Here is a 27,661-nt window from a genome sequence, read left to right on the forward strand (position 1 = left end):
CAATTCTCAGCACCGCATATAAATAAATGAATAAAATAAAGGTCTATCGACATCTACAATAATTTTTTTTTAAAGTTATTAAAAAAAAAAAAGAACTTCAACCTGATAAAGGGCATCTATTAAAAACACTACAGCTAACGTTACACCTTTTGGTCAAATACTGAGTGCTTTCTAAGATGGAGAAAGTGAGACTGCCCACTGTTGCCACTTGCACCCAACACTCGGTTTCACTGTGTTCTGTGCAGTTCACTAGATAAAAGCCATCCACACTGGAAAGGAAGAATAAAAACTGTCTTTATTTTCAGATGACTCAATTATCTATGAGGAAAATTCCACAGAATCTGTAAAATTTAAGGAAGAATTGGGTCATGTTCAGGACAGCAATAAGGGCAGTTCTAGCAGAAAAGAGGTGGAAAGAAAGACAGCAAGAGCAGAAAAAAAGAGGCAACTAAAACTTCAGGAAAAACTAACGGCAAGCAGCTGGCCTAATTAGAATAGACAAGGATACAGGTGGCACAAGGGTTGCAGCACCCACTGGCCACCAGTGTGGCCTCATGGAGCAGCATGAAGGAGGGGTGCCCACAGCAGCCGTGGTGTGGGTGCAATTAGCAGTGAACCGGGTTCCAAGGCTGCTGCTGCCTACACGATCTGAGATTTTGTTGCAGCAGGACAACCTGAGCTGTACCTTGGAGGACAAGTATATTTGGGATAAAGGGGAAGCAGCAGTCTGCAGGTGAATAGCTTGTGCAGGGAGTTTGCTTCTTAGCAGGTGCAAATCCTGACTCAGACATCTTCCAGTTACATGACTGAGGGGAAGTTATTTAACCTTGTAGGTTTGTTTCTGCATCTTAAAATGGGGGTAAAATCAATCTCTATTTCATAGGCTACTTGGGGAAAATAAGTGCCATGATGTTTGTAAACACTCAACTCAGGAGCCTGAAATGACTGTTAGTAAAATCTTGCGGAGGGACAGGAGCAGAGTCTGGGCTGGGCAGTATGAGAAAGGTCAGATGGGGATTGGGGATCTAGATTTGGAGGCCACCAAAGTTTTGTGGTGTGTGGCTCTCATCTAGTAGCCTGGGCGTTTGAGAGCATTAACTGAGCAACTACAAACAAGGAATGTTCATTTGATCTCCATTGTGTAAAGGCGAAATCAGTGCTCCTAGAGGTTGACTAGTTCCTGAGGGACACGCGGTGGGTGTAGCAGACAAGGGGAGTCAGGGCGTCTTGGCCTGCAGAGGAACAGGAAGGGAAGGGCAGGACTAGCTGGGCTCTGGAAGACGATGGAGGGTGTGAAGTGAGGAGGCTGCTGCCCTGGACGGGTGGCCAAGTGCAGGCCCAGGACTTCAAGCCCCTGAGGACACAGAGCTGGGGCAGTGACCCAGGTAGGGCTGCTAGATGCCCTAAGATGTCAGATGCCCTGCCTGGCTCCAGCCAGTCCATGGAGTCTAAGGCTGCAGGCAGAACTAACTTAAAGAGGGCTCCCCAGCAGCTGACGACCCCAGCTGACGGTCTCAAGTGGCTTTCCCCACCCCAAGGATCCCTCTCCATCCCCTGGGACCCCCCACCTCTACAGAACTCGGAGGGTAGTGACACATGAGGCTTCACTCCTGCCCCCTCCGCCCACCCAGTCCTCCTCTTCTGTCACTCCCCTCCCCCAGGCTGCACTTCCCGGCTTCCTGCCCTGGAGGTCTGAAGCTGTGACCTCGCTCCCCCTTGCACGCCCACTCTGGGTTTCTCTGCCAGGTCACCCTCATTGACTTCAGCTTCCCCTGCAGGGACGGGGCAACCTTGTTCTCTTCTGTTCCCTGTCCTGCTGGCACCGACCACAGTGCCTGCCCGAGGTAGGCTTGATGGATGAATGAATGAGCAGGAACAGGGGGACGTGTCGCTCAGCAGCCACTCACGGTGACCAGGCCGCTTGGCTGGACCCCAGGGAGAAGAGCTGGGATGCACTGAGGCCCCTGGGAGGAGGGTGGAAAGGGGCAAGGATGAGGTCAAGGACATCAGGACCCCTACCCAGCAAGGTACTCGGCTGGGGTGAGGAGGGGGAGATGTCCACATGCAGCACACAGAGGCCCAGGACGTGCCCAGGGTTTGTCCGGAGGAAGGGGCAGCAAGTGCCATCTATGTCCCAGCTTTCAAAAGTCCGGCAGTTTCGAGGTTGAAGTAGTTTTGAATCTGGTAGCAAAAGCATCGTGGCCTCCAATGGGACCCAGCGAAAACCGGAGTCCCGCTGGCACTGGGCCGCGGCCAGCGTCAGAGCACAATGTCCATCTGTTCAATCGCTTTCTCTTTTCAGAGGCTGTTGGCTCACCCCGCTGGAATGGGGTGGCACTTCAGGACACGAAGCTGGAGCTGGTGGCAGATTTCTTGGAAGTGGTGGCAGGGTGATCTAAATTAAGACCTTTCTATCACACCAAATAAATAGAAGCTGAAATACAGAACTGAAGGAATCAGGCAAAATGCCCTTAAACATAACTTTTGAAAAACGGGAGGGAAAAGTCAGAAAACAGAACGGTGTTTACTCGTTGAGTCCCAAGGTATGTGCTGAGAACAATGGCACCTCTGTCTGACACAAAAGCATGGTAGGAAGAGCAAGTTTCTCTTTGAAGCTGGTCATTCCCGCGCTGCTCGGAGGCTCTTGCAAAGTCCAGGGACTGATGCATTTCCAGCCCATCTCCCCTCCGGAGCCGAGGAGCCCCCTCACACTTGGAGTCATCCTGGTGGTGGCTTCTCACACTCCTGAAACACGCTCTCTTTGCCTTTGCCTACACTCTCCTGGGACAGTTGTGCCAGCACCAAGAAGGTGTCCACCTTGGTTGGGTGTGGCGCAGGGCCAGTGGTGGGGCAAAGTCGCTGTGGGTGGCTCCCAGGGAACCGAGAAGGGGCTGTTTCACAAGCCTTCAGGTCTCAGTCCCTGAGCCAGAGACTGGGTAGCAGTGTACTTCCAGAATAGCAAGGGGCAGCCCTGCCCAGAGCAGAGAGGAGCCATCCTGCAGCAACTGTCTCAACGGTCGGCCTGTGGGTCTCCTAATCACCACTTCAAGTGAGGAAAGGCCAAAGGGCTCCTGCAGCCCCAGCAGGAAGCTTCTCCAGGCTTCATGGGATTCTCCCGGCAGGCCAGGCTCTGAGGGGTAGCACCTGCCAATTTCTGTGGTGTAACTCCCACTACGCTGACCAAAAGCTTTCCATGGGACCCACCAGAGTTGGAGCGCACAGGGCCAATCACGTTGTATTTCCACAGATGCGGTAACAATAGCCCCAAAACATAACGAACTATCATCATCAGGACGTACCTGCGTGCTTGTATTGTTCACGTTTTAATAGCAGCTGTTTAACCACTGGTTCACAAAATTCCTGGAGATTGTTAATAACTGGCCCTTGTTCTGGAGGCCAGTCTGAGCCGATGCCAGCACCCCAGACCTTCACACGCACCACGGAGATGAGCAGCTCCGTGAGAAGCTGGTCACGCAGCCAGCACGGTAAACTTCAAGACAACTTACTGCACCTTTCTAGGTGTTCACTTTTAGCATTTTAACTTAATTTCCGTGATGATGGATAGTGAATGAATTTGGCTATCAAAATGCACACAAGTCAGGGCTGGGGAGATAGCTCAGGCAGCAGAGTGCTTGCCTTGTAAGCACAAGGCCCTGGGTTCGATCCCCAGCACCCCCCCCCAAAAAAAGAAAAAAAATGCACATAGGCCAACTGGATATCTGTGAAACACCGGTTCAGAACTGTGCATCTGTGATACTGGCATTCTTTTCTTTGGAAGCACGTATCAACGTTTCTCCACATCATGGCTGGCCTTTCCAGTCCGTGTCAACTTGTTAAGTTCTTAACTGCAGCAAAATCCACCTCATCAGCTTTTTATTCTTAGGGCTAGTGCTTTTTGTTTCCTAAGAAATCTGCCTATTCCAAGGACAGGAAAACTGTATTCTCATAAAGCAGCATTATTTTATTTTTCATATTTAGGACTATGATCCATTTGGAATTGATGTTCTACATACTGTGAGAGATCAAAGCATATTTTTCCCCCACAAGGGATATCTAAAATCATTCGTAATGTAGCTAAAAACTTTTTTTTCTGACTTGATGGTTGACCAATCTGATTTGACTGAGGATTGACTCATCAGGATTTTGTAGTCGACTACTTGTGTTCAATTTCTGCATTTTTGCTAATATTTTCTTTTTAATGAGGAGTTAAGGGGGGAATAGCAAGAGACAATATAAAGCTAGGGTGCTGATGGGTTGAATGAGAACACCCTCAGCTGGGGCGTCTCCACTGGGGCTGGCCTTGCCTGGGATCTTCCAAGGTGCCCGTTCAAGTGCCCCAAGTCAGGGAGGTGGGCTCTGACCCTAAACTCAAGCTGGACAGGAAAGGCAGTTCAAAAGTGCTCATGCAGGGAACCTGGGAAAGCCAAGGGTGAAACTGTCCTCTGCTATATAATCACAATACCCCCAAAGTCGAGATTTCAGGAACTCAGCTACGTTTCAAAATGACTTTGAGATGATCTGATTTCCTCTTGGTCTTTTCACTACTTAACTGCGTTCCAGTCCAGGCTGTGTGGAGGAAGTGCTGCACCTAACCTAACATAAACTTTCTTACAGGACCAAGTTCTCCTTTTGCACTGTCCAGGCTCACAATGACCAGTGCCCCTTTCTCAAGGGTTCATGTGCTCTGCACCGTGCTAAGCACTTGAGAATCTGATCCATTTAAGTGCCTTCTTTGCTTCTCCTTCAAAATCCTTCTAACCATCTGGGACACTGTGTCTGTCACCTATTCAGCTCCGGAGCAGGATTCACGGGCCCTGCCTTTTGTTTGCCACTGTGATCAAAATGTCTAGCCTGGTGCCTTGGAAGTAACAGCACCCCACATACCTCTGTGGAGAACGGTTTCCAGCGTGTTTGTTTCGAGGCCAGGCCTTGCCTGGAAGGCTCTGAAGTGCACATGGCTACAGGAACATGGACATCCCTTCGTCCACTGTGTCAGAGTAAAGAGGAAAACATTACAGGATCTAGACATGACTGGACCAACTCTGTTCATAATGAACCTTTTAATCAAGTCTGTTGCGTGTTTGGAAGACCGAAATACCTTTTCCACTTCTTTCATGCTGGGTCCTGAGATGCTGGGGGTCCTCCCGCTACAAACCACTCGACACTTGACTACCTTCGCCTTTCAGTCTCTGGGCGAGTGCCTCATGTGTGTGAAAGGAATTCCCACCGCTGCCAGTCTGTCCACCTGTCCCCTCCACAGAGGGTCATCCGAGTGAAAACATCTAAACTAGTTCTACCGCTGCAGTTGTAGTGCTTTGGTCCCTCTGGCCACCTGCTTCCACCGTACACACTATCTGTAAAATTAACTTAAAAATGAGGCAACATTTTATGTTGCTGGGCACCACTTCAAATTCATATTGGATTATTCACTACTCTTAACAGATTAAGCAGTTCAGTAGAGAAAAATAACTCAATTTTTAAAAGAATAACCATGTTCTAAGTTATACATTATTCTGAATTAAATGCTACCAGATTAAAAATATGTACTGATAATTCTCTGAATATGCCTCCAAAAAAAAAAAAGCAATTATCTTCAGAGTCCTTACATGTATTTTATTCACATGAAAAATCTCTTAATTTAGCCTAAAACAGTGAACTATTTATCATCTCTTCTCTGTATAAAAGTTCAATTCATAAATTTAAATAGTCAATCTTGTGAACTTGAGTTTGTCAAGCTTTATTTAGGTACAAAGGAGAGTTTTGAACCAGGCTCTAAAATACTCAAAGATGCTTGGCCAAGATGTAGGATGGCTGTTTTTTTCCAAATGAAGTCACTTTTAAAATGTTAGCATGGCACGGAGGCCCTGAATTGTCACGTAGAATGCATTTTAACATTATCCAAGAGAGAACAGGCAAGAATGACAGTATGCTGCTGGTCTTTTAGGATGCTCTTTATTGACAGTTAGTGGACAGATGTACGGCGTGTTCACGAGGCTCTGAAGTTAAGGACAGAATACATTCTCTCACTCTACAGCTGCTCTTCTCCTTTGTACCAGTTGCTACAAAGTGACCCCTGTATATTTTTAATATGCGCAACTCTCAACTGTGAATACGAAGTGTTTTATGGACCACCATGGAGAATGCTTCAGAGTTAGGAGGGGGCTTACATGGACTACGTCACTAAGACATCACAACTCACATGGAGCACAGGAAGAGGAAGGTGACCTAATCTGCACAGACTCATGACTGAGTTTACAGTAGAACGAAAGAACACACTGAAAGTCACTTTTTGATCCCTCATGTTTGAGAAGTGGAATGTGTCCAGGATTCATGTTTCTGAATGTACCACTGTCCATAGGTCACTAAAAGATCTAAGTAGTTCCTAATGCAGTTACAGTTTTGTTCTTAGGCCACAGTACAAGATTGCATGCATTACTCTACACGAATGTCAAACACAGGACAGTTTTAACACAGACACCGCAGGACTGCCTAATTACACAAGTTTCTCTTTTGGGGGTGGGTAAGGAAAGAGAACAATGGTGACTAGTCTACAAAGCGCCCGTGTGTGCTCAGCACCGAGCTATGTAGACATCCAAGCACTTGCTGACTGACTCACAAAGAAAGCCAAATACTGCTAACGACAACAGCAGCATATTCTAAGAACACGTTCAATGTTGGGCTGATACACTGAATACATGGCCGTGATTTTAGGGGTAAGAAAGTCTCGGCTGATAACTCATAAAAAAGCGTTTTGTAATTGATTTTCAAAAATCAGATTCTATCTTTAAAAGATTAAAAAAAAAAAACAAAAAAACTATGGAGTGGTTGGGGATGTGGCCCAGTGGTAGAGAGTGTGCTTGCCTAGCATTTGTGAGGCCCAGGATTCAATCCCTACTATCATATGGAGGGAGAAAATACATAGGAAAACTAATAAAAAGAAAAATCAAAAGCATATGAGATTTCATAAAGAGGAAATGTGAATCTTTTTGGTCCATATCAGCCGATATTTTAACATTAAGTACAAATTATTAAAATGTGACTTGTTTAAGCCCATTTTTAAAATGTAGCATCTTTGAAGGAAAATGTAGGCATATTTTCAGAATACCGAATCTTATAAAAAATTTTAAAGGTCAGTATCATCTCTCTTGTAGAGCTACTGGAAAATACTTTTCAAACATAAACGGGGAATCTGGGCACTTAACCAGGTTGAGAATTCTTATATTTAAACTGCTCTGAGGTGCTTACAATTCTTCCCAAAAGAAGCCCCCATCTCACAGAGCTCCTCCACACCAGCCCTAACAATGGAAGAATGCAATGACACATTGTTTCATAAGCCACTAGTTGGCTGTCACTGAAGTGTTTAATCAGAGTGGGGAAATTACCTAATAGCAACTGAATTAAAGATTTCCACTGATTAGCTTTGTGGGACACAGAATGCCAGAGATTCTTCAGATGTTTTCTTTTCATACTGAAGGTAGGAATTATCATTATTTCAACTCAGTGTGTGGGAGAGTGACGCTTTAGTGAAGAGTGACCACCTAGAGCCACAGGAAGGCGGTCCCAGCTGGCCAGTCCTGGAAGGCAGACACAGGCTACTCTTCTGACAGGTCACCATCGCGACAGGCAGGGCAAACACTCTGTCCTTTAAGCCACTGCTTAAAGCACTGAAAAGGAGAAAACGAAATCAGCCAGTGCCCTCAGGACCCTGTGGGGGCCTTAGTTCCCCTGCACTGCTGGACCCTGGCAGGCATGGCTAATGTCACCTGCAAGTCTGACGGGGCCTAGTGCTGCCCAACACTCAGGGACAGTAATGCCTGCCCAGGCCAGGAGTATGGATAAAACCACAGGAGAAATAAGGCCGCTTCAGGTATGGCCTCCCACATGGCCTCAGGGGCGGCCCTGCCCTCCCCACACCTGGCTCCAGTCTCAGTTCTTCAGCACCGCTGCCCTGTCTTGCGGAGGATTGGCGTTTTCAAGGCCATTGGGACCATATCACCCAAATCTGAGCCCGCTCCTCTGCATGGTCTTGGTTCTTACACATCCCGCCAGCCCGTGTGCCAGGCTCCCTGTTGCTCCTGGCCAGCCTGCTGCTGCCAGATGGCTGAGTTGCATGGAAACTTGAGAGCCAGGCCAGGATGCCCTCTCTGGAGGAGTAAGACGGTGAGACTGCGAGCTTTCTCATCCCCCATTAGTGAGTATTCTTTGCTCATCCCTTCCTCAAGGATGGGAAAACGAGCATGGCAGAGGCCACATCTGCCTCGGCCGGCAGGAGGGGTGCAGGACAAGTGCCCACAGTCAGGCACAAGGGACCCAACCAGGTTTTCTCTTTTAAAATGTTAACCGCCTTTATACAGTACCCTAGGTTGATGATGTGCTGCGCTGTTTATTCGTTTAGTCGTATAAGGAACCATCTTTCAAGGAACTCAGTGCTTTGAATCTCAGAACCTATGTATAAGCTAAATGGAGTCAGCTCTTCTCTACCCATGACACGATCACAGAAAGTACAGTCTGCAGAGCTGCACAAACCCCTGACCCAGCTTCTCCTGCTTCTTCAGCACCAATCTTTACAAAAAGGAATGAACAGAGACATGCGTAGGCTTACGAAGAAATTCATTTGGAATTACAAGTACTGATGCTTAAGAAAAAAGTTCCTTTTTTATTTTCAAAACAATTGGCAGTCACAATGCATGACAAAAGATGATCAAAGAGAATTCTTACCCCTTTGTGAAACTTGTGACCACATTTTAGCACACGCACATTTTTTGATTTGAACACCTCATGGCATATTTCACAGGAATCTGCATCTACTACCTGTGGAAACAAACATGTTTGAAAAATAAAGATTAAATAAATTTCTTTTCATGACATGAGTTTTTCATGACTCATGATGAGTGGCCTTCAAACATTTTTGCCACAAAGGGTGGTAAATTATGGCTGAGCAGAATGAAGAAACAACTTGTTTTTAAATAGCATTTCTTAAGAAAAAAACATAAAAATATAAAAACAAAAGTATCCTTCTAAATTTCTAATTTTCTCAGAGGGAATATTGGTTTTTACAATGAACAGATTCCCTGGTGAAATATTACTAGTGCCTATTTATCCCATAGCCTACATGAAGTGTGTATTTAACTTGATATTACAAATTAATTATTCATCTAATTATCTAACAGGGACTTAAATTATGACAAATCTACACAACAGACTATCATGTGGCCAGTGAACATCATGATGGAACACCATAATCCCTGACACAGAAAACTGGTCAGAACAAATCACTGAATAAATGCAGGTTATACAGCAGTCTTTATCATATAATTCAATTATTGAAAAACAAAGAATGTGTGTCCACAGAGATGCCTAGAAAAGAATCTGATATCAAAATATTAATAGGGTCACCCCTTGACCAAGGAGATTTGATTTTTTTCTTTACATTTTCTAAGGTTTCTATGAACGTGGAATAATAGTGCATTTCAAAACAGATGGCTCGGCCAACTAACAGTCAGGAACTGTGTGGGACGCTGGAAACAGATGAGTGTCAGTTTTTGGCCTCCAACAGCTCACAGTCTGGTGAGCACAGGCAGCATTTTCTAGGTGACAGCATACCCCAAGTGACACTTAAGCCACCAAGCACAGAGTTCTCCCTACAGCTCACAGCACTTAGCGTACACTGCAACAGTTTCTACTCTAACTTGCCTCTTAACTATGAGCCTCTGAAGGCAGGAAATGACTTTCAGCGGCTGGTAAGGAAACTCGCCCCAACTGGTGTTCCGAAAACATCCTCAGAGTGACTGACTGAAGCAGACAGTGCTGGCAGTGGGGTAAGCTCCAGGAATTGAGCTGCAGACATACCTAAAGGCTGTGGAGATTCTGAACTACTATGTGGGGTCCTGCTCTTGCCCTAGGTTCTGTCTGGTCCCAGAGAATGGGGCAGACTAGGCGGAACAAAGGTTCGCATTGCTCTACTGCTGTCCGTGACTCAAGGATCAGGAAAGAAAGGGAGATGTGAGTCCTGGGGAAGGGCAAGGGAAGGCCTCTCCAACTCACTTTGCAAAGTTCAAAGTGGGAAAATATATAGATGACTTGACTATTAGCTAGTGTGGAAAGAGGAACACAGTATATTTCTGAGTAAAAATTAAAACCACAATACAAAAAAATGAAATCTCCCCAAAGAACATAAAATGTATGACTTAAATATTTGGTTTTGACTAAATTCACACATACATATAGAAGAGTTTAGAAAAATATATATTAATGTGATAATACTAGCTAGAGGGTAGATTTTAGAGTTCTTTTTTTTTTTCAAATAGGGTCTTGCGATAGAGAACTTGAACTTGTGATTTTCCTGTCTTAGTCTCCTAAGAGACTGGGATTATAGGTATGCCCCACCATGCTCAGCTTTAGGGTTTTTTTTTTTTTTTTTTTCCCCCATATTTTTATTAGTTGTTGATGGACCTTTATTTTATTTACTTATTTACATGCCATGCTGAGACTCAAACCCAGTGCCTCACACTTGCTAGGCAAGTGCTCTACCACTGAGCCACAACCCCAGCCCCAGCTTTAGGGTTTTTAACATGCCCCTTGTATTTTTATTTTCTATTGTAAGTATGTATTACTTTTGTAATCTAAAAATATATAAAACAAACTTTTTAATTTTTCAAAAACTATCCACAATTATCAAGTTAAGTCCCAGTTTGACTATACATTTTTGTTTCTCATATAATTTGGTAAGGTTTAAATAAATTGGCTTTTACAACTTAATTATTATCAACATTGACCATGAAGCAGGAGAGCTCTCGTTCGAGTCTTTCTTAAGGTGGGGATGTCATAACACACATCCACATGGATGGGAATGCCCTGTTGGGAATCCTGCCTGGCTGATAGGTCACAGAGCACATGACACATGAGAACCCCTGGGAAAAGGGGGGACTCCAGGTGAACACCCCATGTGCTTGTAAAGCTCTCTTAACTAGGATAAGGTTGGGGATGACACCTTCTGGGAGCTGAGTGTATGTGATGTGGTAAGTCTCCAAGGGGTAGTGGAAAGCAAAAAATGTACAGCAAGAATAAAAACAAGTTCATGAAATGACTCACTGCAAGCTCAAGTTAACAGGCTGGCACTCTGCAATCTTGTATTGCTGACTCCTGCTGAGACCATTATGGGGCTATGACTTTTAATGTACTCTATACTCTGCTACCACAGTTGGAGAAACAGGGAAATGTGCTTCACACCAGAATTCAATCCCAGCCCCCTACCTGAGCCACACAGCTGATGGCCCCTATTACAAACACATGCAGTCCCTACCAGGTCTCTGGCATCAGGTGGTCAGTGTGAAAAGAGCTAGGAATGATACACTGCTCACTTATTCAAAAGGCACAGTCTGAGCTACATCTATGCCTTTGCTCCGGTGAATGCTGGCAAGCTGCATCTGGGCCTTGATTTCCTTATTATAAAATATAGACAATTACAAGGCCTTTTCAACTCAGACATAGTTCTAATAGCATTTTATGAAATGTTCCATGTAAATGTGAATGACTCTTACTGTTTAAAAGGAGAAGAAACAACTTAAATCAGTGTGTTAAATTTCAGGCACATTTAGCCCATTCCAGCGTGCCCTTCCCAGGCACATGGGGGAAGAGGTGAAGGGCAGCAACCAGCCTTTCATAAGTACCAGGCTGACCTGATTATTTCACCCAGCAATAGTCTGGGCAGACCAGACATTACCTGGGCTCCATGATGTGAAGTGATGCAACCCAGTCTGATTTCAAAGCCCATGGTTATGAAGAATAAAATTATTTAAAGTTTTTTTTTCAACTAATCGGAATATTACCCTTGGTACCCAAAAAAAAAAAAAAAAAAAAAAAAAATCAACACATTGCCCATCTGCAGGAACATGGCAGAAGAGGGAGCACCCAGTTCTTAGTGCAGTCAGTCTGTGTGTAGGGCTTTCTCCCTGCTCTGGGTCCTGGGCATTCCTCAGAACCACTTGCTGCTGTTCAAATTGACACCTTCAAATACAAAAAAAATTGGTTTCTAATTTTAGGATCCAATAAAGTGATCTATAAGTGAAAAGAATGGTGCTAAATCATGGATTAAAAATTGTTTCCTTCTTGTTCTTCATTAAAAAGCAAAACTAGTCACACGGTTATACATACGACACTCACGGGGACATCTTCTGTTTTCTGCCCCTTGGTTTTTGGCGATGGTCCAACAATCATTGAGAGTGGGCCCCGGGAGGACTGGCTCACAGAAGCAGCAGAGCTGGCCTCAGATGTACTCTTGCCCTTTCCTGGGTTTGGCTGCGGAGATAACAAGGGGGTTGAGGTGGGAGGGCACAGAGGAGGCCAAGTTCAGCTTAGGTACTTAAAAGTTTGGTCACCTTTTCTTTCCTCAGTAAACTGTTCTCTCTATTTTGGTTTGAAGCATTTTTAAAAAATAATTCTCGCATGTACCAATAAGTAAGGGTGAAGTGGATCATGTTACTGCAGCTGGATGAAATACCTTTCTCCTTTTCTCTTCTTCTACAATGCGATCTGTCACTCTTTGGACGATTTCATCAATACTCAATCCCGAGAGTAAGTTCTTGTTTTGTTTCGAACCTTTTTAATAAAGCCAGCAAGCTCGGTGCTGAAAGGGAAAGTAAGTGATAAATGACAACAGAAAGTCAAGTTTTCTACTGTTAAGAGATACTGTATGCCAGTATTAACCCAAAAGTTCAACCAGAAAAAAATAAATGTATAAAAAAGTAATTTGTAGGCAATACAATAATAACAACTATTCATTAAAAACAACTATTTTAAGGCAGAATCACTTTTTCCAAGTAGTTGTGAAATTTTCCATATTATTTAAAAATATTTATTTCAGTAGAATTACAAAGTAACAGAATATCTTCTCGTTCTACTTGGGATAGGCTTTCTTATTTTAGAAAAATGACTTTGTATAGCTAACTACATCATTAGTTTATGAAAAATCACTGCATGATCAAATATCCAAGTTTCTGACTTGAAATTTAATAAGATCTCTTTCTATCCAAGAAAACACTAACTTTCCTCCCTTCAAAAATCCCTAACAAATCAGCCTTCAAAGCCTGAATGTTTCTCAAGTGCCATCAAATGGGAAGAGGGCACCATCAGTCAATGGGAACTTGATAGTTGCACCACTAATGCCCCAAACATTTCAGCTTTTAGAAAATCAGAACACATTTTTGTTTGATTTTTTTTTTAAATCTGCCAAATTTAATCAAGACTATACACAATTTATTTGTAGGGTACTTCTGGTAATTACAACTTGAATATTTTTACAACTGGCATGAGAACTGTTATGAAAAAACTTACAATGTTTGTTAAACTCAGGGCAAAATATGCCCAAGTGTAGACCCAAAATAGACTTCAAGTGGGCAGGGTTCCACTGAGAGTGTAAAACATAATATTAGCCAATCACTAATGATGACTTTGTTCCAAATAACATTGTAGGAGAAGGAGAAATAACAAGGCAGGTGCAGAGGTCATTCTCTCTGTGTGAAGTCCTCTCTTCTGAACTACCCACCGAGCCTACTTTTTCCCTTCTTGGCCCCAACCTGGAGCACCAAAATGCTAGCAACCATCCCCAACCCCACTTACACCTGGCTCTTGTTGACCCAGGTATGAGAATCTCTTCTCCATTCTCACAAGGATCCTCTGTAATATATACACATTCCTCATTTACTGTTGAATTCAATCTAGTCTTTTCAACCTTGCACCTCTAACAAATCAGAGGTACTGTCTACCAGGTGTAAGTTGCTGCTGTGCTCTTTGCTGTATGTGATTATATGTGATCTATCTTCCCCCAAAAGACATAAAACTACTATTTACAACTAATTTACCAATTTCATAACAACTAGCATTGGAGAGTGTTATGGATCTCATAAAAATCTTAGCAAATTGATAGATTCTGTTGCAGTACTGATTACCCAATGCTCAATGTTTTCATCTAGATATGCCATATTTTAAAATTTTATTTGAGGGCTAGGGGTGGTAGAGCTCTGATCTAGCATGTGTGAGGTGTGGGTTTGTCCCCAGCACTATGAAAAGAAAATAAGAAAGAAACCTTCATTCTATGTTTATAAAAGAAAGAAAAGTAGCACCCATCCTGATGAGTAAAACATTTATTGCAGTTTTTTTCCATGTTAGCCCACTTCCCCCTCCTCCTAGTCGGCCTTGATTTTATTTGATCAGGAAATATCAGTTCAACGAAGTACTTAACAATCATAAATGTTTTATATTCATACCTGCTGTACCATGGAATATCACAGACAGTGCTCAATAATACTGTTGAATGGCTTTTTTGGAGACTGGCTTGAACGAGTAGCACGTTCTGCAGGAACAGGTAGTTTCTGATCTACCTCAGGGCTTTGTTCCGATGGAGTTGTCTGGCTGGTCCTTGTATGCTCTGATGGCTGAGCAACTTCAGTTTGACCAGAGGGCAATCCAGGTGATGGTTCAGGAGATGTTTCTGGGCAATCACCAGTGGAGAACAGAACAAAGTCCCCAACTGCTCCAGCTGCACTGTCTACTACTGTCCCAGGCCCTTGATCATCCTGGCTTGCAGGTTCAGTGGGAAACTCAGGATGAATCTGTGAGAGATACACCATAGGAGCTGGGTCACTTAGGACTCACCTTAAGAGGAGAAACTTGCAAGGACAGAGACTGATGATGATGCATGACTATGATATAGGAAACCTGAATATAATACTATTTTTGTCTTAAAAGAATTGCTGATCATAACTTGGTAGTTTTTAAAACAAGGAAAGATTTCTGACTTCTAAATAATTCTCCATACTATACTTTTTTCCTGTAAAATCAGAAAAGCTGCTTAAATGGGAACATCTCACCTGCCTAACAGACCTCCTTCACTCTGTACTCCAACACTTCTCTCCTTCTTAGCTGAACTTGGTTGACTGATCAAAGCCTGTCCCAATGTTCTCCAAAGGTGTCTCCACCCCAACTGAGTCACAGGGACATCAAGGGTGTCAGCCACCACTTCTTTCTCCAAATTTGCCCTTCTGGCTCTGCTCTGCTGGCTCCTCCAGCAAGGTGGCTCAGCCTGACCTTGTGGCTCTTACCCTCTGCCCATGCTTAAGTGTGGATGCTCCCTCTGATGTTACCTGAGGCCTGACTCTGCCACATGCTATCCACTCCCAGGCCATTTCACATCCTCTAGGCCTCAGTGACTATGCTCACTCCTAATTAATACCCACTTTTCTGTTTCCAGTCTAGAATATTTTCCTGAGATCCATGTCTACAGATCCACTTGGATGACTCTGACCCAAATGTGTTCAAAACCAGCCTCAGTGCAGTCTCATTAGGCTGTTCTTCCCCTCGGGCTCGGGCCCACCCTGGACTCCCTGTGTCCACACACTGCCCTAGTCATGAGCTGGGCACAACTCTTTAATCTGCTCCTCCTAAATCCCTCTCCCATTTGGCTCTCTTCCCTCCACCCCTACTTCCACCCCTCATCTAGACATGGCTGATGGTAGTAAGTGACTAGCCAGCCAGTGGAAATCACTCCAGCCCCTCACACCCACTTCTCCACACTGCCATTCGGTTCACCTTCATAAAGTACAGAGCTGACAGTATTCCCTACGTGAAACTTGGATTGGCTTCCTAGTGACCCCAGGCAATAGCCACACTGCATAGCATGGCTTCAGCACTGCTCTCCTGTCTTGGCCCCCGGCTACGGCCACACACTCTACAGGCCCCTTGGTTAAAGTACGCTTACTTTATAGCTGTGAAAGGATTATGTCGCCCTGTCCCACTTTTTTATCTAGCCACCAAATACGCTGTTTCTTCTACCTGGAACACATCACAACATCCTCCCTTCCCCAAAAGTCCATCCCCTCAACTCCTTCAGCCATCTGTTCTTCCTCTAGATCTGTGTCATGGGGGTCTACACCTCTAGACAAGGATGGTGCTCCTGATTTCTGCCACTACAGTACCCTGCTCTGAAAACCCTCAGTGTGCTCTGCCTGTAGCTGAACTTAAGGTCTTTCTTCAAGTCCATGAGCACTCTGAGGTCCAGCCCACATCTAATCTTGATAACCACTAAACTCCCACCAAATGACTGAGGGAGAAAAGAGACACAAAGCAAGGGGTTTTAGGGTCCTTTATCGAGCTAGTTCCTAGCAAACTAAACTTCCAGAATTTTGGATATGAAAATTCTTTTGTGAATTTATAAAATTACATGAACTAGAATTACAATTTAATAGTAAAATAGTATATTGGAATCCACAGATTTTTCTCTCCATATCTGCTATAAAAACCTGGAGAACTATAAATGAGAAATGATTTTCAATCCAAAATAAATCTATTTCTTATTCAGTTCAATGAAGAGAAAAAAGTTTGGATCTCAATACGATATTTTATTTAGTTCAAGGTGGACATACCTTTTTTACCCTTCAGACATTTAAGACCACACTGACTAAAGGAACCGGCATCTAGGTACAGGAGATACAATGAACATGCAGAAGGGCCACAGGGGAGGGCCAAGAGGGCAGCCCCCGAATAAGCATCCAGGTGAAGGTGAGATGAGAGGAACACCATCCTGGTCTCAGCATCCCAGGCAAAGGTCGGGCAGCAGCAGGAAGACACTTTTTGTGCTGGGGAAAACAGTCTTCCCCATCTTTAGGATTTCAATGCCAAGCTCAAACATACTGAAATTCGTCTCTAATCATCTCGAGACTTTAAATTCCTATGGTCCAACCTCCTTTGGGCCTGATTCATTTCAATTAGTATTCACAAAGCATCTCTGTGGTCAAATTTCAGATGTACCCCAGAATACAATAAAGTGACATCAGGCTTAGTCATATCATAAAGTCCACAAAATACAAGTAATGCTTTTCTTCACTGGGCTATTTTAAAGTGCAAAGACAAGGTATGGCAATCACTAGTATTCGAAAGATTCGTAACAACCTCAAACTAGCAGTAAAATATGGTATGCTAGATCAACAAAGTCTTGCATGTCTCAGGTACAGCATTTTATTCCATATTTGATGAAGAAGCATCAATTTTAGATTTTAGTTTTATGCCTCCAAGTATCTAGAAATGACAATAAACCCAGATGGTACAGAAGAAAGGGCTTGCTTGCTACTCTGCACTATCTGTTCAAATGCTAGCATGTATATACACATCACACACACCAACATCTAGAATAAAGAATGGCGATAGGCTACAGTACATCAAAGTGAAGAAACAGGGACCAACAGTGTTTGCCTTAGTCCTGTGCCAATGTGCAAATGTAGAAGACTCATCTATTTATATAAGAATGTTATAAGAATGTATAAAGACTAAAAGGTTAATCAGTGGCGCCAAAAATGAAAACATTAAGGTGATCGTTAATTCATCCCATTCCTAGAAAACAATAACAACAAACAACTTTGGCCCTTTAAAAAAGAAACTGTGGTTCATTATGTTTTGTTTCAGGGAAAGGAAAAAAAAAGATGCAACCGACTTACGTTGTTACAGGCAGGAAATGAAAGCTCAGAAATCTGCACTTTAGAAAGCTCACTGAGCCGAGAACCATTTTTAATGGCCTTAATTTGATCTTCAAACTGAGACTGTGGGTGAAAGGGAAAATGTGAAGTGTTTCTAATAAATTCCAAGAGAAAATAACAATTTCCGATTAATACATTTTTTCTTACTATCATTACAAATGGTCAACGGTTTCCCAAGAAATAAATGAGATGCAAAGTATTAAGACAATTTTTTTTTTTCAAGAAAAGTTGTTCAAAATAAGAACTCATTAACTAGAATGCTCTAAAGCCTTATCAAATATCTAATCTTATCAATCAGGGGCAGAGTTGAAGATAATTTCCTTATTTTTGTTATTTCTTTTTGATTGAACCCAGGACTTTGGCATGCTAGGCACATGCTCTACTATCCTATATCCTCAGCCCCAAGATAATCAATTAAGAAAATAGCATTAATTTCATAAAAAATTCCTAAGTTAAACAAAAATGCAGTCTTATTATTAACAATTCAAAACAGAAATGGTTTAAATATGACACCAGTCTCCTAAGAACTATAATCATCATAAGGGTTTTGACAGAATTATAAAATGTTTTTTATAACTTACTTTTGCGTTCTCAATTTCTTTTGTAACATTAGAAAGAAATGATTCCCACGAACGGATATCAGACTCCATGTTGGAATATTCTGTGGAATCACTGGAAAAGTATAAAAATATATTTAATATCCACTTGAGAAATTTAATAAAAACATTTATTTATTCATTTATTTTTTATACCAAGGATTGAACCCAGGGGCACTTGACCACTGAGTCACATCCCCAGCCATCTTTTGTATTTGATCTAGAGAGGGTCTCACTGAGTTGCTTAGCACCTCACTTTTGCTGAGGCTGGCTTTGAACTCGCAATCCTCCTGCCTCAGCCTCTTAAGCTGCTGGATTACAGGCCCACCTGGCCCAGCCGTAATAAAAGCATTTAAATGCAAATGAAAATAGCACATAAACATTAGCAAAAGATACATTTAACACTATCACACACACAATATTAAATTTTTTGGGGGTGGGGGGAATAGGAATTGAACCCAGAGGAACTTTACTGCTGAGCCACATCATCAGCCCTTTTTATTTCTTATTTTGAAACAGGGTCTCACTAAATTGTTTGGGGTTTCATTAAGTTGCTCAGGCTGCCCTCGAACTTGCAATCCTCTTGCCTCAGCCTCCCCTCAGCCCTCCGAGTTGCTGAGATCACAGGTGTGTGCCATGGGTCCTGGGTACATGATTACTTTTAAAGAATTATGTATCATGCAAACCTGCCACTAGACACTGAAGGATGTCTTAACTATTGATAAAACCAAACAAAAACACAACAAAAAAAAAAACGCTCGAACTGGAGGCAGAGAGAAAATATTCTCTTGAATTTTTTCGCCTGCAAGTTTGAAAATTTGACTATTCTTCATTTCGTATCTTCATATTTAATATTAAACATTACCTTTGCATTAAAAAAATTTTAGACAGCTTGGAACATCCAAAAATTTGCAATAAAACCTAAATCCCCTTCTAACTGTAAAACTAAACAATGGGGCCTTACAGACGAAGATAAATTTACAACCTCAGAACTTTATGAATCTGCTCTATCAAAAGTAACAAACAGGGCTGGGGATACAGCTCAGCTGGTAGAATGCCTGCCTTGCATGCCCAAGGCTCTGGGTTCTACTTCTAATTCAGAGTAACTCACAATCCTCGCAATCTGTGATTGTGTCAGTTCTCCTTATACATCATGAAGAAGACCTGGAAGACCTTTTCCCTTTTTTCTCTTTTGCTATCCTTTGGTGGAATCAGCAGTTGGCATAGCATTCCCAAGAATCTACATAATACCTTAAGGCTTAATGGAAGAAAGTCGATATACTACTGGACAAAATAAGGTCTGAGTGTCTTTGTTTCCCAGATAAGACACAATCCATAGCCTATGGCAATTACTTAATAGAGGCTTTTGAACACCAGTTGGTCTCAACCTCAGCTATACTAGTTCTGTGATCTGAATCTGCATATCATTCACCTTTGATCAGAAAAGTTTTCCAGTAAAAAAAAATTAATCTTAAAAATAAAGGCTAAAAAACACCATATATATAGATGTTTTTCCACATCTATAGATTTCCACATTATAGATTAATTAAAAATTAATCTCTGGTTCAACTCCTGAGGTTTGAATTCAAATAAAAAAGCAAGCATAGGAAGAAGAAAAAACTTGAGACTGAATATGAAAAACCCGTGTAGAACATGATAAAAGAATCAGATGAAAAGTAACCCCACACGTGCAAACCCAGAGGACCAGGGGTAGCCTCAGTGGTGGAGCACTTGCCTAGCATGGAGGAGGCCTGGGTTCCACACCCCGCACCCAAAAACAACAACAGAAACAAAACCAAGGGGAAAAACACAACATAGGGAACTGCTAAATGCCAGACTGAAGATGACCTTCTAGGATCTAAACACAAACAAAACAAACAAAAATAGGTAAAGATTATGATGAATTTCAAAAATTTACATGTGTGAACCTTGAAGTCCTGAACTGTCAGGCAGGCCTATTATGCAAAGCAACTGAGCAAAAGTTTAAAAAACTCTGAAAATAAGTTTTTTGTTCCAGAAAGATTGTACATGGAAATGACTAATAATGTGCAAAAACACTTAAATGCAGGGACGCGCGCACTTTAATTCAGAGTGCAGCTTCTATCAACAGAAATTTGCAACAAATACCCCACTTCAGTGGTGTTTGTAAATTCTAACATGTTACATGCTGGGATACTATTCAACCTTTCAAAATCAGGTTGCAGAACTGACTTTCAATATACTCTCTAGTGAAAAAAAAAAAAAAGGAATAAATATTCATTTTTCCCCAAATACTTAAACGAATTTATTCTAAAATATTAGTTATCTTCTCCATTTAGAGTTATAAATAATTTATAAAAATCATTTTCATTTGGATGTTTTCATTTTTTACAACTGAACTCATATCAACTGTGTAACTACTAAAAATAAAATGATACTCATATTTTTTGTTTTCCAAGTACATTTAACTTTATTTCCTAAATGACATGCTGGAAGAACACCCGGGAGGCCACACTACCTGCTCGTCAGCTTGAGGTTCTTAAGACAGGCGTCTGCTTGTGATGCATGACCTGTAACTTAAACACTTCGCTCTCCTTCCAGTTTTCAAGCACGGACACCTGCCAGTAGATTAAAGGATGTCTAAGTATTTTACAAGTGAAATCCTGAAACTATCTTAAGAGTTAAAACTTAAACATTCCAAACCAGTTTCTCCTTAAGTAAGGTATGATGACAGGAACCCCAGAACTTGATTATGTGATCTCCCCAGTCAAACACCAATTAAAACTTTGGGATTTGAAAATGCAATAACAAAATGACACTAAAAACCTGTGCGTTAGGGATCCTTCTCATGTATATCAAACTGCACATGGCTTTCTGCTTAAACTACAGACAGGCACAGAGACAGGTTAACTACATGCATATATGGAGGGTATGTAGCTACAGCCCATGGTGAGCAAGGGCCCAGTGGCCCACAGAACAAAACCTGAGGCTGTAACCTTCTCAATCAAAAAGCCTCTAAGAAGTTATTTCAGAACTAACACTGACAGTGTTTGGGGAATGCTTTCAAAATTTTGGATTACCCCACTAGTCAATTTGCCATTTTTACAAAAATCACTGCAGGAAATGTAAAACAGTCTCATTTTAATTCAGATGTCAGCAACCTTGACAGGACCCTCCAGGCAAACCTGCTTGCCAAGCAGTGGTAAGTGTGAATTGAACGAGTTTAGGAATACAGATGCTGGGGCAAGGCCCACAAGGTATTTGTACTTTCACTTTCTCCCCTTCCTTTCCTTAGAAACAGTTACAAAGTCTATATTTAATTGAAAGGCCTAATATTTGCAGATTACATAAGTTAAAGTTAACCGTTTTCTTATTTTCCCAGATTAATCATAGATATATATACCAATACATATCATTTGGTTCACAGATAGCTTGAGGTTCTTAAGACAGGCTAGAAAAACATATACAACCATGTTTTAGAAACTAAAGAAAATAAAGCCAGATGTCATTACTTTCATTTCTGTCTCAGCAGTTTCTCAAATAATACAATGACGTTGGAATATATCCTTAATAAGTAGGTTATTTTCATTTGCTTTTTAAGAACTGGCAAATGTTTATGGTTGCCTATTTTTTATATTACTTGATTAAATATGAAGCTATTCAAAATGTAGAGTATGGGAAATGACTGAATTATACTGTTAAGGAAAACAGGTTACAAAATTCGATGTACATTATGAGTATATCTATGTAACAATACATGTATAAAAATTAAAAAGGAATAGCCAAGGAAAAAGAGTGGATATTTTAGGGAAATAGGACTACAGGTGATAGGATACCCCTCACCTCCATACTTTCGAATAATACCGTTATGCCTCATATGTAATTAAAGAGACACAACAGCAAACAAATGACCCCTTCCATCCACCAGTCACCATGTGCCATAACCTGACCTCTGCAGCCACAGCTCTTTGATGACTCTCTTCGAAATGCTCTTTCCCTTTCTTTATACATTCTTCTATTTTCATCTTCTCATTTGTAAATGTATTACTGCAAATGTTAGGAGGGAAAAAAAAACTTAAACAAATCCTGCTAGTAAGGATACAAAGGCTTTAGGCCAGGTCAGCTTTGAAATTGTATCACATTTTCTAGAGTAACTTCCTGCCTCATATTTTAACCACACAACATATTTATGTGCATTCTCTGAACTTTATGAATGATCAAAAGAAGAAATGAGTATTTGGTAGGAATGTTGAGAAAAAGGTAAAGACTCTGTAACAGTTTTATGAGGGTAGGTGGAGAATAATCTGGCTACCTTGATAAACTTTATGTAAAACATTCTTCATCTTTTCAGTCAGAAATACTATTCTCACACTTAAGTTAATGATCCAAAAGAAAAAGTGATCTGTACAAAACTGTTCACGGCCATACTTTTGTAACGGAAAAAAAGTGGAGATGAAAGTGTCTGTTAAGGTGGTGGCTAAAAAGATGACTATGGACCGTGATGGGAATGGAACTGTGCATGTGAAACAATATTAAATGAGAAAAGCACAGTGTAACTGTCTACCCCTGATACTGGTTACCAGTACGAGAACACACACTACAACAATTAATAAAGATTAAAAGAACACTTTTTACAGGTTCATAAATTTCTTTTTTGGTACTGGGGATTGATACCAGAGGCACTTTACCACTGAGTCATATCTCCCTAGCATTCTTTGAGATAGGATCTTGCTAAGTTGCTGAGGATGGCCTCAAACTTGTGATCCTCCTGCCTCAGTCTTCCAAGTTGCTAGAATTACAGGTATGTGCCACCATGCCTGGTGCATGATAAAAATTTTTTAAAGAATCTATAATTACAGAGCAACAATGTAACAAACTACCATTCTATAGCTGAGACTAATAAACCAAGTAACATAAAAAAGTTTTTCTGTGATGCAGGAACAGAACCCAGGGCCTCATACATGCTATGCAAGTGCTTCTACCACCAAGCTACACCCCCAGTCTAAAATAAAGGTTGGGGTTTTTTTTGTTTGCTTGTTTTTTTGGTTTTTGTTTTTTTTTTTTTTTGTTTTGGTATCAGGGATTAAACTCAGGGGTGCTTAAACACTGAGCCACATCCCCACCCTATTTTGTATTTTATTTAGTGGCAGGGTCTTACTGAGTTGCTCAATGCCTCGCTTTTGCTGATGCTGGTTTTGAAATCTCAATCCTCCTGCCTTAGCCTCCTGAGCTGCTGGGATTACAGGCATGTGCCACCATGCCCAGCTCAAAATATAAGGTTTTAAAACACGTTTTTAGTTTCAATTAATTCAAGAAAATAAAAGAACAATTGACAACATTTTTTATACTGACAATAGAAAATAAAAGCAGGGCTGGGAATGTGGCTCAGTGGGATTGTGGCTCACACATGTGGGGCACTGGGTTCGATCCTCAGCACCGCATAAAATGAATAAATAAAATGAAGGTACTGTGTCTATCTACAACTTAAAAAAAATTCAAAAACAAAAGGAAAAAAAAGCAGAAACCTAGTAAAATAAAAATATTTCAAGAAAGAATACACTTAAACATTAGTTTAAAAATAAAAGAAATAATTATTTAAAAGAAATGGGAGGAGCAACAGATTTAGAAGTCTAGAGTACTTGGGCTTCTGACAGTAAAAGTATAAGAAGGTACTAAAAATAAATTTAAGCTTCCTTTGCCTGATTTCGAGGGGCTGATCCGGATGTAATTCAGGTTTGTCATCCATCCCATCGTTTCTCAGGGTAGACCTATAAAAGCATAGTTACCAAATTTTAATTAATGTTCAGATTTTTTTCAATACGACTTTACATAGTAAAGCATGTCTATAAATAGCATTTCTTAAAATTGTTTTGTTTCTACATTTTGCTTCATTTCTGGTATCTTCTAAATAGGCAAGAGTTTGGGTGTCGTTTTCCTTCTAGGAAATTTTCCTTTACACTTGGCGGACAAATCAGCTTCTTCTTTACTCTAAGTCCCCTGCTAATTGGTAAATCACCACCTTAGTCCAAGAAGCCTGTCTCACATGGTTTGAACCAGAGGAAGCACAGGCAATGAGACACCACCAGCAGTGTGACCAGTGGTTCTCATTCAGATTAGAACACATGGACTTTTAGTCAAAATGCGACAGGTCTCCTCATCTTTAAGACTAGGAGTGAAATTAGAACATGTGCACCCACACTCTCTGATAACCCTTCATGACACAGTGTGGAAGTCTCTGACTTTAAGCAATGCCTGGACCAGGCAGGTTCTGCCTCTTTCATGCTCTTCTAAGATTCCTGTTCAGTTACCTATACTTGATAAAACCTCCACTTTTCCAATAAGAGCCAGTTTAACTACCATCCCAGAAGAAGAATGGTTCAGCTAAACTCAGCCCAGATTGCAGGAGCATGAGCAAATAAAATGGCTATTAACTTAAGCTCCTGACTTTGGATGTTTGTTATAAAGCAGTAGATAAGCTGAGAAATCCTCACATGACATTGGTATTTAGAGCAGGAGGTTAGGAATGGATCACAGAGATCTTAAAACACACTTGACCCACCTGACAATTATCAATTATGCTCAGGATCTACATTTTAGCAAATCCTTCACATGAGCAGGGCAGCAAGTCCTTTTTTGATTCTCTGCCCCAGCCCATTCTCACTTTTATGAAATTAATCTGAAAACATGCTAGGTTTAGAAAAAGTTTTGGATGAGATAGCTACTCAATGGATGATTTTAAAATGAGATAAAAATGTGAAAACAGCATCTATGAATTTTTACTTGATATAGTTTGAAATTAAATATAAAAAATGTGAAATAACCAAAAATCCCCACAATATTAAATATACAAACATTACTGATTTTCTATTATTACTTACATTTCACTTGTATTTAAAACCTTTTTAATTTTCTTCTTCAGTGCTTTTAATCTTTCTTGGATTTCTTTTTTCTCTTGTTGCCATTTTTTAATTTCTCTTTCCAAATCTTGGAGGAACCAATCTAATTCTGTCTTTGAGATCTGAAAACATTTTAAAAAGTACTTCAATTAATGGTAAGATTTACTTTTGGGAGGAAATTATTTTAAAAACCTGAAAGGCAAGAATTGTGTCTTAGCTTACACTAAGACATGTGAGTTCAGGGAACAGCACATAGGAACTGGCACCCTAGGCAGGCTGTGCCACCGTGGCCAGCTTGGGACACAGAGAAGCACAGCTGCATCCTGACCCCAGGAAGTCACTCTGAAAAGACACTTCACCGAGCTCACAGGTGTTCACACTCTACTCTTCACCTACATGATTCCATAGTCATATATATACATTTAGTTGTTGATGGACCTTTGTTTATTTACATGCAGTGCTGAGAATGGAACCCAATGCCTCACAAATGCAAGACAAGTGGTCTGCCACTAAGCCACAACCCCAGCCCATGATTCCCTAATCTTGATGTAGTTTACACATTTATTTGGCAAGCCCAAGGTTTTTTGTTTGCTTTTAAAAATATGAATGTGATGCCTCTGGCTGCTTATTAAAGGCATCTGGGTTGAATTTTTGCCAGATTTTAGGTTGTGTGATAAAGAGAGATGAAAAAGTCTTCTGTGGTGATCCAAGTTCCTTTTCCCCGGAGGGTCAGGTTCAATGCCACCTGACACACAGCTCTTTGTCAGTTTCTTATGCAGTTGCTGCTTTTTGAAACATCTGAACTTACAAATGTTTTAAAAAGTTTTTTGTCCTTTTTGAAGCATCATTCATTCAATGGTAGTGAAGGGTTTGGGTATGACATATACTTGTAAATACAAGCCACTTATAAATACAACATTCTCTATATTAATAATTCTAATAATTAATTTAAATATGAATCAGAGAATCAGAGAACTATTTAAAAGAAACAGCTAACAGCAACATGATAAATATTTCCCAGCTTGAAATTCCACTATTATCAATGATTGCTTAATGAAATCCTGACTTTGTATTTGCTCTAGGGGAACATTCGATTTTTTAACTTCCTGTCTGGTTCCCTGCAGCTTGAACTTCCTGCTTAGGCTCAGAACATGCCTAAGACACCGATGACTGTTGCAGCTACAGGAACAGCAAACCTTTTTCTTCAGAAAGGACAGTGTATCCTACAGTCAGTGCACATAGCCTTCATGGGAAATAACAGCCCTGGCATCAGAAGTGATAGTGACTTACAAGCTATTTCTCCCTCTTCAGCCTTAAACACCAGGTTTCAAGTTCACAAGAAGCAGATGTGCTGGTTGGTCAAGCTCCTTTTTAAGACTCCTGAGTCCTAACTAGAAGGGAGGGTGATTTAGACATCTGTGAAATGCACAGTGTACTGTTCCTAAGTGGCAAAAGTCAACCACAGTTCAGTGATGCTCCCCTAATCCTGGAGATGAGTCCTGCCCACATTTTTCTTGCTAAAACCTTGCTGATCTTGCATTTGTCAAGGCATTACTATGACTGTGACTCCCCCCATGTATACTGTATTTACAAAATCTTGTATTCTACATGGTTCAGTTCCACTCTCTGGATTGATATTGATTTGCCTGCCTTACTGCTGGCAGCCTAGCCAACATTATTTCTTGCCTATCCTGTGTTTCTACTCTGAGGCACTGATCTCACCTTAGACCTAAACTCTTTGGCTGGGAGATTATGTGCAAAAACAAGGTTATGCAGGGGCATGAGAACCTACTTGGCAACAAGTATCTAAGGGAGGTCAAGTAACAAAAGCCACGAAGTATTATACCTACATTCACGCACACCCATATGCATGCACACACAGACACACATAGACAGATACAGCTCAGTCAGTAAAAATACTACACAGGCTCATATTTGTACTAACCACCCTTCACTGACATAGCTGTCTCATGACTAATTAAGAAGTGACCATGGCTAAGTGCCATCTGCTTTTGTGTAGATATCAACCAAAGGAAATCAGGTTATCCTGATTTATCCTGATAGGAAGGAGGGACGCATTTCACTTGGGAAGTCTAATAACCTAACAAGCCTGTAATCTGATGTACTAAGTAATTCCCCTTTAAAAACCAGTCAGACTACACTTGAGTGCAGCCACTTGACAGCAGACCCAAAGCTGTACCAAGTAAAAGAGCACAAGAGCCAGAGTCCACCAGTCAGACTGCCATTCCATTTCAGCTTCCTCCCTGGATGCTTTCTGTCCCATGAGCTTCCTGAGCAACTGTACAAATAACAGAGTCGGGGGGCATGGGGGATTTAAGTTCTGTAGATTAAGACAATAGGGAGGGAAGGGAAGGGTACAGAAAAAAAAAGAGTGGAACGGATCTGACATAATTTTCCCATGTACATGTATGAATCCCAGCATCATGTGCATCCACAAAGATCAGGTCCTGACCAGAATAAGAAATATTCCATGTTTGTACAATTATATCAAAATGGATTTTACTGTCAAATGATACTAAAAACCCCCCAAAACCCCACAAAAAAAACAAACCAGAAACAGCCTTGATGAACTGTACAAATACAGCAAGCACCCAGTCAGACTACCAGTTTATAAAACTGGAAAAGCCTCTGCCAGAAAAAACTA

General features: G+C 41.3%; 1 protein-coding gene across 1 annotated transcript in view; it reads right to left on the reverse strand.

The window, feature by feature from the left end:
* Positions 1-5,933: 5,933 nt before the first annotated feature.
* The window catches only part of TTC3 (tetratricopeptide repeat domain 3), a gene marked incomplete at its 5' end in the record, with an annotated part of 91,920 nt that continues 70,192 nt past the window's right edge, over positions 5,934-27,661 (reverse strand). Inside the window, 14 exon segments of the mRNA XM_079155206.1 lie at positions 5,934-7,664; positions 8,719-8,807; positions 12,150-12,297; positions 12,500-12,588; positions 12,591-12,625; positions 14,265-14,288; positions 14,290-14,609; positions 17,487-17,588; positions 18,107-18,197; positions 20,619-20,664; positions 20,667-20,718; positions 22,051-22,147; positions 23,800-23,868; positions 24,979-25,118. Of these exon segments, the coding sequence (XP_079011332.1) occupies positions 7,593-7,664; positions 8,719-8,807; positions 12,150-12,297; positions 12,500-12,588; positions 12,591-12,625; positions 14,265-14,288; positions 14,290-14,609; positions 17,487-17,588; positions 18,107-18,197; positions 20,619-20,664; positions 20,667-20,718; positions 22,051-22,147; positions 23,800-23,868; positions 24,979-25,118 (1,374 nt within the window). The 3' untranslated portion in view covers positions 5,934-7,592.

This window comes from Sciurus vulgaris (assembly GCF_902686455.1).
Source record: "Sciurus vulgaris genome assembly, chromosome: 10".
Classification (NCBI taxonomy): domain Eukaryota; kingdom Metazoa; phylum Chordata; class Mammalia; order Rodentia; family Sciuridae; genus Sciurus; species Sciurus vulgaris.